A 12,988-nucleotide genomic window follows, 5' to 3' on the forward strand; every position below is an offset into this window, starting at 1 on the left:
TTATACACACGAAGGGTAAACAAAGCCGATAGAAGATGTTCAAGTGTTGCGTGTGCCACGGCAAGACGTCGAGGCGAACGAGCACCGAGGAGGAGGACGAGGAGGACGAGTCGTCGTCCAAGGACGTAGACGACGACGGCACCTCGTCTTCGTCGTCGTCGTCGTCCTCTTCGTCGAGCTCCTCCTCGACGAACGACGACGAGGACGAGGAGGAGCGTAAAATCGAGGAGGAGCTGGCCCAGAAGTTCAAGTGCCCGGACACCCAAGCGGCCGTCCCTGTGACGGGGCCCAAGGAGACGCTCGCGGAAGTCGACGAGGAGGAGGTCGAGAGGGTGGTGGTGGAGGTGAACGGGGTGGACCGGGAGGTCATCAGGGAGGCCATGCGAGAGGAGGTGGTCGAGATATTGAACAACGCGGCGAAGATAGCCAACGACATACGCGGCAAGGGCGAGCTGCTCGAGAAGATCAAGGAGGAGTCGGGCGAGGAGAGCACCGGGGAGGCCACGCCGAAGAGCGAACGACACCTCGGTACGCCTCCTCCCCCACTGCCGTTGGAGAACGGCGAGGATAAACCCGAGCTGGGTAAGGGCGAGAGCGAGGAGACCGAGGAGGAGGTCGTCACTGTCATAGAAGAGGACGACGAGGACGAGGGCGAGTACGTGGTCGAGGACGAGGAGGCTGTGGCCAGTAAAGCTGTTGTGGAGAGGAGCAAGATCGAGGAGATGATCATCGAGGAGCTGATCAACGAGGTCAACGACGAGACCGAGGAGCTCCAGGAACTGAAGGAGATCGTCGAGTCCCAGAAGGAGGAGGAGGAGGAGGTGGAATCGGCACCAGAGACTGGCGGAGTTGCGGCTGACGACGAGGAAACGGCCGGTCCACCGGAAGGAGAGGAACAGTCGCTGCCTCCACCGCCCACCTGCGAAGTCGAGATCATCGACGAGCTCAAGAAGAGCGACGTCCATAGGGTCGAGGACCACGCGAACGGTGGCTCGGAGGAGAAGGAGGAGGAGGAGGTGGAGCAACAGCAGCCCGAGACGGACCTGTTGAACATCCCGCCGCCGTCGACCCCGCCGCCCGAGGAGGCCGCGGACTTTGAGAGGCTGGACGAAGCCCGGGCGCGGCTGGACTTCCCGACGCCACCGCCGATAGACTTCGACGTGGCCGAGACCGACCGGGAGGACGAAGGTGAGGACGACGAGGGGGAGGACGAGACGGACGAGGAGTACGGCAAGCCCGGGTTGTCGGGGCCTCCGGCGCCACCGCCCTGGGAGGACGAGGGGCTGCGGGATTATCTGCCGGTGGTGCATCAGCACTCGGGCAAGCCGTGCCCGTCGCCGGGCAGCAAGAGCCTGCCGAGTCCGCCGTCGCCGGGCAGCGAGACAGACGCGGGCAACGAGACGGAGGCCGAGTCCAGCAGGAGCAGCGGCGACGAGCAGACCGTGACGACCAAGATGACGGTGGGGGGCAAACTCGGGGCGCCCCCCGTTGGACTGGTGGTCGCCAAGAAGGCCTACATCGAGAGGACGATCGACGACGGCCCTGACGAGGATGGGGACGACTCGGTCTTCGAAACGGAGTCGCTCGCCAAGGACGGGTCCACCGAGGACGTCAAGGACTTGCCGCCTCGGCCAGGTACCCTACGTGCTCAGGGGGTCGTTTACGCTCCTCTTAAAACGGGGACGCGGTATAATGAACGCGTGCTTGGCTGGTAGTCGAGGTAGTTTTTGGGTCACCCACCCCCTCCCCCTTTGATTGCGGGGGTTAACGAGCATGAATGACCGGTTGGGGTGCGCCTGGAATATACCTTTTAATTGGGAGCTACGCTGGTTACGCCCCGTTGACTTGAATATTACTTACCCTTTTCGCCGTTGCTGTAATATACTCATGTAAACAAACGTTGTTTTTTTTTTTTTTCTCAACTTGGTGCGTGTTATTTGTTATACCGTGTTTGCTTAGTGAGGCTAATATATAAAATAAATAACATCAAATGAAATTTTGTACAGGTTATTTTTTTTTACCATTTGTCACTTTATTCGTTGTAAAACGTTACAGCCGTACCTACTTTCTTTACACTTATTGTCGTGGTTCACCAACAATGGGATTTTTTTTAATTTTTTTTTAATTTTCGTATTGTCAAAACCTGAAAAGGCACCGTTTTCCATTAAATAACAGGATTCAATGTCCCGTGCGAGCTCGCACTTCATCAATAATGCATTTGAGAGGCTGCATCTGCTACACGGACGAGGACGAGCCTGTAAACTATATCTATACACGCTCGGCCGATCTCAGACGCGGCTACTTCTCAAATAAGTTATCCAACTTTTTGCAGCACGTATACCTACATCCTGGAATCGCGGAACTTTGTCATTTACGTTTTGGAATGTTATTTCTCTTACTTGGACGTGCGAATATAAAGAAGAACTACTCCAAATGGTGCGTTGAAGTATAATAAGTTTTTGTTTCGCGTTTTTAATAGGGTCGCAACGGCAAAAAGAAAAGTCACCACTTTTTCTTATAAGTATAGACTTGTTATAAAATTTATTACTTTCAAACTTACACGAGTCCAAAACGTTAAATCAAAGTTAAGTGACAATTAAATCTTTTTTTTTTTTTCTTTTTAATATAAAAAAATTGAATTATTATTTTTTCATTTCTCAAACCTCGCTTTTAAATTAACCTTCTCTAAACGAATCACGTGTCATAATAGTCTTATACCAATGAAAAAGGTGTCAATCTATCTGTTGCGACAAAAAATAGAACTTGTTTAGTGTCGAATATTTTTTTTTTAAACCTAGCCCCCTCGTTCCCATAGATTTGTAATTGTCGCGCCCGAGATTTCAAATATTGTTTGCTACCCAAAGACTACCTCGAAATGTTCAGGCAAGTAGGTGATGACAATTTTTTCCAGAATAAAAATCCGTCCGTTAAATCGTTAAAGTATTTCACGGTGATTTCGCGTACAGCATTAATTTACCGCAGCATCTAATCGCTTTACTGACTGATTCCATTGAAGGAACCGATGGTGGATTGTAACTGTTAATAACAGCGAGGGGATGACGGGACAACAACCTCTAAACTTAAAGTGGCACGCTCCAACGAAACCATCCGAGTGGCGGCTCCATCGATTATGCATTAAATTTCCTCTCGAGAGTAAATTTGCAAAGTATACATCAGTTGCGTTGGATAATAAAATTCATGATCGAAGAAACTTCATGACGAAGCAGTTTTAACGCGATCGAATTTCTGATTTGAAAAAAAAAAAAATAATAATAATTACACAAGTGGTATATTTGAAAGCGTGAAAGAAAAATCCCAACTTGTGCAATTGCAATCACAAACCTTGTGCGTCCATATACAGCTGTAGACTTGAAATATAACGCCAACTTTTAATTCGCGAAGAAGCAGGATTCCCCCCGGGGTCGCTTCCGTTTCATCTTCGTTGGAGCGCGACATGTCTCTTTTTCGTACTTTTCTTCACTTTTCCCGGAGTAGATTGTTCTTAAAGCTTTAAAATCCTCCTTCGTAATTGTTTTTTTTTTTTTTTTTAATGAAAATGCTGTGTATTTAAAGAATTATACGCAAGATTAACGTGAAATGCTCGAACGAACCAACCATCACGCCGAGTAGGAAAGCAACCATCCTCATCTCATGACAAACCGAACTCTAAAGCACAATAAAAGGAAACAAAAAAAAAAAAAAAAAAAAAAAGTAGTAAAGGGGGCAAGGTACACTTATTATTCCCAACAAAAGTAATATTGCACCCAAACAAACAAACGAAAAAAAGGACAGCGGCCTCACGTCTGCCCGGGTCTCGTGTGTGCGCAGTGCCACCAGTGCCCCGATGGCTGTCCCAGGAGGAGGACGAGCCCGAGACGAGCTGCAGCTCGGAGGGCCTAGGCGGCATGCAGGACCCGCCTAACACACCGATCGCCCGGGACGAGCTGGCCATGCGCCGGCACCGCTTTTTCTCGGACCTGCTGCAGGCCGCGCGCAGCACGGCCGAGCACCGCGTCAGTTTCGATCCGCTCGGCCCTCTGGTGCATCCCGGTTAGAGGCCCTTTTTCTTTCCATTCGCATATTACATAATGCTTTGTTTACTGTTGTGTGTGTACGGCACTTGTTGTATATCTGTATCATTTATATTTATCTTGTTGTATGTATTTAGTGCGTCTTTTTTTTTTTTTTTTTTTTTTTTTTTTTTTTTTTTTTTTTTATATGACCCCTCCCCGTTCTTTATTGGAATGTTCGTGCAGTGTTTCGATGAAAACAATATTTACTGTTGGCCCCGTTTCTTTGTTATTTTGTTGTCTGTACAGCTTAAGAAGGCTCTGTACCTTTGCACCATAGGATCCAGACTTGAATCTATAATAATTCATTCACAAGATACTTAAGATATCTACACAATATAAAACTTCAGCACAGGTTTCTGAAAAAAAGTATTCAACAAAGCTATGTATTGTACCAGAGTTCGCGTTATTTCATTTTTGATGATTGGAATAAAATATTATATAGATGTTCTCTGCAGAAGAAGCAATGTTTTTCAAGTTTCAAAAAAAAGGGGGAATAAATAGAGAAAATTTTTAGAACCAATTTGAATTAATTGGTAATTAAAATACCACTCAATTAACAGGCAAATATGATTCTTAATTGGTAAAAAATTTACAACAGATGATTAAATTTGATTATTACTTGAAATAATGTTCTGTTAAAAATTAAATTTCAGTTGTAATTGTTTGTTAAGGAATTAAATATTTTAGTAAAGTAGTTGAGCAAAGAAAATAAAAATCTAGAACAAGAAATATGCGATTATAAACAAATTAGCTTTTAAAAAAGCTTTATAATTACGTGGAAAGTACTGTGATTTGAAAATTTATTCAAGGTGTCGTGAAAATTTTGTAACATACTTTTTTTTAATAATTAAAGTTATATGTCCTTTGATATTTTACGAAAACGAGAAACTAGATCACCGAAGGAATATTGTTAGTTTTTTGACACATTTGCTTAGGTACAGAGCCCCCAAGATTAAGTTTATAGTATGATCTGTACGATCAGGAAGATATCACTGTGAGTCCTGAATCTATATATTATACTCCTTCTACTGACATTTTTTTTATTCCCTATTGAACCGATTTTTTTTTTTTACCACTTGATGTGTAAGACACTTGATATTGATATATTTTACATGAATGCGTAATGAATGAACGACCCCTTGATTTTATTATTTTTTTTTTTAGTCTTTATTGTAAGAAATCGTTACGTCGCTCTTATTCTGATGAGAATATTGTAAAAGAATTTAATGATTCGATAAGTGAAGTTGAAATAAAACGATATTATAAGAGTAGTCGACAAGTCCGCTCACTCGAAAAATTCTCAAAAATGTAAAAGGGCTTTAAAAATTCACGAACCTCGGACTTTGTAAGGTCTTGAGCTCTTTATTTCTCAACTGAGTAATCTGCACATAGTATACATGTATATACTGCAGAAGGGCGGGATATCGAACTTCCTACGTTTTAAACTTTTTTTTCTACTTATATGCGAGTATTGGAAAAAGAAGATGCGCTTACTAAAATAGCTTTTAAAAGCTCTTCACGGAACGTACGATATTTATTAAATGCTGATGGATGAGTCATGTTTATAGTGCTCCATCGAGTATTCTACATGAATATTTTTTTGTTAAAAATATTGCTAAATCGATTAGTTGCACGATAGAGATTTCAAAAACTGAATTTCACACCTTGATATTTAAAAAAAATCTAATTTTTGAAGTTCATAAGTTTAAAAATATGCAGTATTGAAATGTAGTGCAGATCAAATCGAATTTGAATAAAGCTTTGGTATATGCTTCTTTACAACGAAACGTGAGAAAACCACAGGATACACTCCCAATATTTATTGCGAACAATTCAATTGTGTACATTAAAATATGTATATTTAATATAATTTTAAACACAATATTTTTTTTTTAAATTGTGACCAAACAGAATTTTTGCAGGAATTTTCTTTATAAAAACTCAAGTAAAATTAAGATGTTTTGATGGTTACTGTAATTTTTTTTTAGGTCTAAATATTTGTTTGTAGTAAAAGGATAATTTTTATATCAAATATACATTTTATTTTTTAATTTCTATGAGTTTGATTTTAGAGTAGCGATAATTTTGTCTACATAAAAAACTTTTGGTATTGAAAGAGCAGCTATAAAAAATTCTTAATAAATTTTTTAAAAATATTTTTAATTTTTTTGTTCCACATAAATAAACTTTCTATGTAACTGTGATATACAATATTCTAAAGTATGCGTTACTAATCATTTAAGAAACAATTCAAACCAAAAATCGTAATTACATAAAATTCTGAAATAATTTAATAGTTATTACACAATGTGCCAGAAAAATTTTACCATTAAGGAAAAATTACACGTAACTTTTCAGTAAAAATTATTGTATGAATGTTTAAATACTTTCAAGGAAAATTGTTTTTCTTAATGAAGTTCGTTTTTTTACTGGAGTAGCATGCAATGGTAAGTGCATTGTTTTTGCTGAAAAAATTATGTTATGCACAGTGTTCTAAGTAGTAATTAAAAAAAAAAAAAAAAATTGACAAAGTATTCGTGTCCACATCTGTAAGTAGATATTATTCGTCAACAAGGGCATATTATAAAAATTCATCAATATTCAAAATCTTATACATGCACTAAAAATAGATGTGGGTAACGAAATAAAAAAAAGTTATAAAAAATTATAGAAATAAAAAGAAGACGAAGGGGTGCCAAGTGTAGTTGCCGTCACTGTCAACGAAAGAGGGAAAAAGAGTACTGCACTTCTGAATATCTCTTTTTTGTTCTTGTTTCCCCGCAAATTTCTGCCTACGCGCGCATATAGCCTCTAATAATAGTGTCACAAACTCTATGATGTCGCACACCTGCCCTCTCAGCTCGAGTTGTCTCTTCATCTCTCTGGCTTTCCGTAGCATTTGAGAACACGACTTTATACATTTAATTTCTCTCGCACAGCGTCCACACGAAATAATAATATGTACCCATACATTTATAACTTTAATTCTTTTGCAATTACTATGGAAAGAGACGTAGATGGCACTTGATGAGGGGGAAGAGAATTTGTGTATATTTATTGTAACATATTTATAGAGATGTATAATTCAGCCAGTGGTGTATATGCTTGTTTATTTAAGATTTTTTTTTGTCTCAATTCTGTCTAAAATCAAAGTAAGCTTTTATTAAGAAAAACACAATAAAATCACTAATGTGGAGCTTATGTTGTAGACTGAGTTTATAAATAGGTATAATATAGAGTAGAATGTCTGAACGAATCGGATAAAACTGCCGGCCGTTGGATTAGTAATGATACAATCCTGCATACCTGCCTATATGACACCTGAAAGGGGTTATCGAAGATTTTTTTCATATTTCTGAAGTTAATTTTTGTAAAAAAAAAAAAAAAAAAAAAAAAAAGTTGTTTCCCAATAATAATTTTCGATAATACTGATATTGTATAACATTACGAAATAGTTGAAATATTGAAAAATAATACTCAAGATCTCAGTTAGTGTACTTACAACCTTTTGTTCTGGTCAACACCGTAAAACATGTACTATTAACGTAGTCTTCAAACTTTTAACGATATCTTAAAAATAGTAAAACTATACAAACTTCTGAAACCATTGCGATTAAAATTTCTACACATTATCTAGAATAATACTGTAGTTTTTAAGCAAATAAAATTTCATCACAACTTCCTCAAGCCGTGGCTAATTTTTTTTTTTTTTTTTTTTGTTTCGAGATAATTTCAGACACGGGAAGATATGTATTTAACACACATGTGGCTGCCCATCAGCGTTAAAGATACCCACGAACTTATTTATATTATGTTGCTCTATATTTACGAAATGTCACACGTCGTGGCTTTTATTTTCGAAATTTCGCAATACAATGTTTCTCTGCGGCTCTGTCGCGTATGAATATAGAGAGTAAAAAGGCAATACATGAATTTTTGAAACTTCAGAAAAATTAACGTACATGTTTATTACACTATAACAACATTGATAGAGCTGAGAAAAATTTTATATAGGTATTTAAATAACTAAAAATTGCTCGAAAAATTGTATTCAACAGAAATAATAATTGCAATATAATCCAAAAAAAAACTTTTTAATAATAATAATAATAATAATAATAACAGTTAATTACGCTTATTTTAATAAATACTAGAAGTATGTCTTCAACATACTCCAAAATTTAACTATTTAATTTGAAGCTCGATTTGAAGTACAATATTGAAAATTAAAAATTAAAAAATGCAATCGTATCTTGTCAAATGATTTAAATAAATTATTTTATTTATTATTATGACACTGGCAAAGTAATTTCAACAATTTCATTAATTATATTTGGTTTCAATTTAAGTAATTGCAAAAAAAAGTTATAAAAATTACTTTCACAAAGTTACCTTTAAATAAAAATGTAATTAATTATTTTCCATAAAAAAATTATGTTTACCATTTAATATTACTAAAATTTGTTATTTCAAACATCGTGTCTTCAACGTAACAATTACAATATCGTATTTCAAATAAAATATAATAAAATTTATTAATTAAAATTAGTTTATTAAAAACAAAAAGTTTGCAAATGTTGTGTATTGAAATTTTATTTCAAACGCAATGAAAAAATGAAATATTTCATTGGGACCAAGCTATGCATGAAATAACCAAAAGGTCTTGATTAGATTTTCAATAAAGTATTTAAAAGTACTCAAAATTCCTCCAACACTGGTTACCTCTGCGTGGCCAAGCGAGGAAAAAAAATATTGCCTCATGCGTATAAAAAAACTTAGTAGATCAAGTACGAATCCCCGCACTGGTCCTAAAATAATACACACCAAAATATCGCCATCGCACAGTCATCGAAAGGTCATGAATTCCACGTATTTATCACGTATCGATAAAAAAAAAACTCCCACCAATTCATTGTCTTCCATCTGAATTACGATGAAAACGAAATAAAAAAATGATAGTAATAAAAAAAAGAAAAAAAAATCCTTAAAATTCCCCAGGTTGCGATCACGACGAGCGCGAGGAGCACTTGGAGGAGTTGGTGAGCCGTCTCGAGAGCGTGACAAAGCGCCTCGAGCAAGTGACCTCGACGAGCTGCCCGCACCACCAGTCCCAGGCCTATCAATCGAGCGGGACATCTGTCGTAAGGACAACGCAAGAGATCGCCGTCCAGACGAAGTCCCCGTCACCCGAGCGCTCGCTCTCCCTAGCCGACGAGCCGTCCCAGTCGTCCTCGGCCTCAACGGTATCGTCCGCCCCCTCGGTCGTCGAGGTCGTCAAAAGCATGTCGCTCGCCGCTTACGAGGACATCATCGCGGGTCCCCTGCAGAACTATGTTAAGATCAGCCAGAAAATCGGCGGACTCGTCGCCGAGCACTCGGCGCTCATCGAGAAGGCCTTCAAGTGAGTGTACCCTTTTTTTTCTGGGTGTTTTTCTGTCAAAAAAATAGTTATAGATGTTTTTTTTTTTTTTTTTTTTTTCGTAATTCTTCAAGAATAGTATCTACACCTGATTCGCTTGGAAGAAAAGAAAACAAAAAAACTTTAAAGAGGTTCTAGCAGAAAATAAAAATGTTAATAGGTAACGCTGAAAAACAATTACGTTCTTCTTAAGAACATGATATGCGCGTAAGAATTTTTTCAACATTTGTTTCCAGGCGTATTTTCAAGAAAAATTATCATTTTATTCCGCAATTTAACATAGGCTCTTTTGATTAAATGTAACTTTTTTGGAGATTTTTCGTGTGATTTTTTTTTTTTTTTTTAATTTGTTTTTTCTATTTTAAAAAGACATTTTATTTTTAATTAAATTAATTTTAACTAAGAGAAATTAAAAAAAAAAAATATTTTGATTTATTTTAATGGTAGTATGAATATAATTTAATAACTGACCCATACGAGTTTACGTTTAATTGCGGAGTTGAATGATTTTTTTCTCGAAAATACGTCTGGAAAAAAAATATTGAAAAAATTCATACGCACATATAATGTTGTAAAAAAGAACGCAATTTGTTTTCAGCATTATTTAACATTTTTTATTTGTTGCTGGAAACTTTTAACAGGCAAAGATATTTCTTTATAATTACACTGAAAAGCAATTCCTTAAAATCAAGAAAATATTCACTACAATAGTTCTAATTGCATAATCTCTTGATATAAAATTATGTTCTCTTTATTTTTTAGAAAACGTGAAAATGTTCTTAATGCATTATCTTCATTTTAAAGAATATTTATTTGGTACTATTTTTGTAAATATTTTCTTAGTTCGAAGAATTTTTTTTTTCCAGTTAAAATCACTCAAAAAGCATAAAATTGAAACTTCTTGATGTACCTATATTATTCATCTTAAAATTGATTTAAGAGCCAAGAAGTTTTAGTGCCTTTTTTCAATTAATGTCGCTTGCGAGAGAGCAAAATCATTTTATTCTATCTTTGTCATGGCAATTTTTCAATTAAAAAAAAAAAAAAAAAAAAACGATGACACTTTTTCCATATGATCTGTCGCCAAAGAGATGTTTCCAAATGCAGTTCTGTTTAAAGAGCGAGAGATCGTTCAAAAGGCTGTACAATCGGAACCTTTCTCCGTGAATGAGTTCCGATTGGGCGTGCGTTTCGATAATTGCAACCAAAGCTCGTATCCAATAGTGCAGTACTGACCGAGTTGCTAGTACGCTCGATTGATTTTCCTCACGCTTTTGTAACTATTGACGTATGCGCACACTCTCTGCCTCCCTGTGCCGCTCGCGCTTTCGTATACACTTTTTTCGTGACGAAAATTAATTTTCATCTCGATCTAGAAAAATGGTTAAAAATTTATAAATTAAGGCCAATTGCTTCATCGCTTTCTCACATGGTCGATAAATCAATCGCTAAATAAAAAATGTAAGAAGATGTTTACTAATAGGATAGTTCCGAGTAAGTAAATAATCCATTAAAACAAGATTTTGTATTTTTTTACTTCAAGAAAATATTTTTTTCAAACAACAAAAAACATTCTTAAACATTAAAAATATTTTGTCTTGTTTACTTAGTACTAGTAAATATTTTTTTGGTAATTTTTTTTTCTCAGTTAATCTATGGATAAGTAAAAGTTGATAAAATTACAGTACTTGACAAAGAAATCCTACGAGGATTAAATACCTTAAAATATGTTTCGAGGGGAATTTTTTCTCCAATTTCAATTTTTGGAGGTAAAACTACATGGAAAAAGCATCAAAAAGTTCGGAAAAAAAGAAAAAATTTCAAAATTAATAAAGAAGCTTAACATCGACCATTTTTTTCCTCTTACAGGATCCAGCTGGAGTTCTTGAAGACCGCAGCTTCGCGTCCAGCGCCAAGCGACTCCGAGCTGGTAGCTCTGCTGGCCCCGACCTCGAAGCAGATCTCCGCGGTCCTGGAGTACCGCGAAAAGAACAGGGGCTCGGATTTCTTCAACCACCTGTCCGCAGTTGGCGAGAGCGTCCTGGCCCTCGGCTGGGTCACCGTTGCCGCGACTCCTGCGCCCCACATCAAGGAGATGAGCAACTCTGCACAATTTTACATCAACCGCGTGCGCATGGAGTGGAAGGAAAAGTGGGTTTCCTCCTTATCTTTTTTCCTTTTTTTTTTTTTTTATGCGTGCAGAGGTGGATAGATTTCTTTTTTTTTGCACCAACACAACATGGTTTTAGAACAATAATCTTAACGAAGATGAAGCTCTTCAACTGCAATTTACATTCCATTCTGTGTGTGGTGTGAGTGACTTGTAGTTTGAATATACAGGATGAGCAATGAAATACTTATCTCGTTGTATCAAAAAACATTTTTTTTTAAATTGTAGTTATATATTTTCACCATAGAATCTCGTGGTGACCTAATCTTTGAAGCAAAACTTTTGTCCCAAACACATTTTGAAGTAATAATCAGATTCAGTCAAGGTATAAGTATTTCGTTGTCCTCGAGATAAACGACTCACCCTGTATGTGAAATTTACGGATCCAACCGAGGAAAAGCAAGCAAGGTGTACGTGGAACGTAAAGCAACCGATCGTTTTTTGTTGTTTCAGGGACAAGACACACGTGGAGTGGTGCGAGGCTTGGGTGAAGATACTCACGGATCTGCACCAGTTCGTGAAGCAGCACCACACGACCGGCCTGGTGTGGGCCAAAAGCTGGACAGGCCCGCCACCACCCCCGCCGCCGTGCATGATGCCAATGCCCGAGCCCGTTCTATTCGACGCCAACGACGATCGCAGTGCTCTCTTCGCCGAGATCAACCAGGGCGAGAACATCACGAAAAGTAAGCCGATTTTCCTTTTTTCTTCTCCTTTCGTCTCAGCATGCGCTTTTTTTTGTCTTTGATGCGTGGTGTACATATAGTATGTTGATTTGGTGGCCTCTATGTACTCATGGTTTATTTAAAACAGAAGTGTGTTTTCCTGTTATGTTACAAGCAGCCGTGGAATCGTAGAAAATCTCAGCTTGAATCGCACGAGCATAAGACACAGTACATTGACCGCTCTCTCTCTCTCTCTCTACTACCTACTCCCAAGGGACTTCATGGTTGACAAAGTTATTAGAACCAATAAAATAAATTTACCCGACTGACGTGAACTGTTTCGATTGTGACCCGCGCGCTGTGTCGTAATCATATTATTGACAGTGCATTTGTTGTTACCGTTGTTGTGTATACATGAACAACTTGCGGATAAAGAATAAATAAACAAAAAAAAGAGCACATTTGCGTAGAGACGCTACATCAGTGACTTCGACGTTCGAACGAATCAAGTGATGATACCATTTATGATAGTTTTTAATTGAGTTCTGTGATCTTTGTGTGTGCGTGCGTGTGTGTGTGTGCACCTTGCTCTCTGTGTTGTGTCGAGTTATACATTTGACTAATAATAATACATATTGTGTTGAAAAAGTTATTTATTGTT

The 12,988-nt window shown here is 38.0% G+C and overlaps 1 protein-coding gene across 1 annotated transcript in view; it reads left to right on the forward strand.

Moving 5' to 3' along the window:
- Nucleotides 1-12,988, forward strand: part of capt (adenylyl cyclase-associated protein 1) — a 20,175-nt gene continuing 7,187 nt past the window's right edge. Inside the window, exons 1-5 of the mRNA XM_014359086.2 lie at nucleotides 1-1,635; nucleotides 3,829-4,050; nucleotides 9,072-9,474; nucleotides 11,362-11,643; nucleotides 12,116-12,348. Of these exons, the coding sequence (XP_014214572.2) occupies nucleotides 36-1,635; nucleotides 3,829-4,050; nucleotides 9,072-9,474; nucleotides 11,362-11,643; nucleotides 12,116-12,348 (2,740 nt within the window). The 5' untranslated portion in view covers nucleotides 1-35. The remainder of the gene's footprint in view (nucleotides 1,636-3,828; nucleotides 4,051-9,071; nucleotides 9,475-11,361; nucleotides 11,644-12,115; nucleotides 12,349-12,988) is intronic.

This window comes from Copidosoma floridanum, unplaced genomic scaffold, assembly GCF_036245765.1.
Source record: "Copidosoma floridanum isolate Cflo_tuat_1 unplaced genomic scaffold, Cflo_Japanese_pri ptg000013l, whole genome shotgun sequence".
NCBI lineage: Eukaryota > Metazoa > Arthropoda > Insecta > Hymenoptera > Encyrtidae > Copidosoma > Copidosoma floridanum.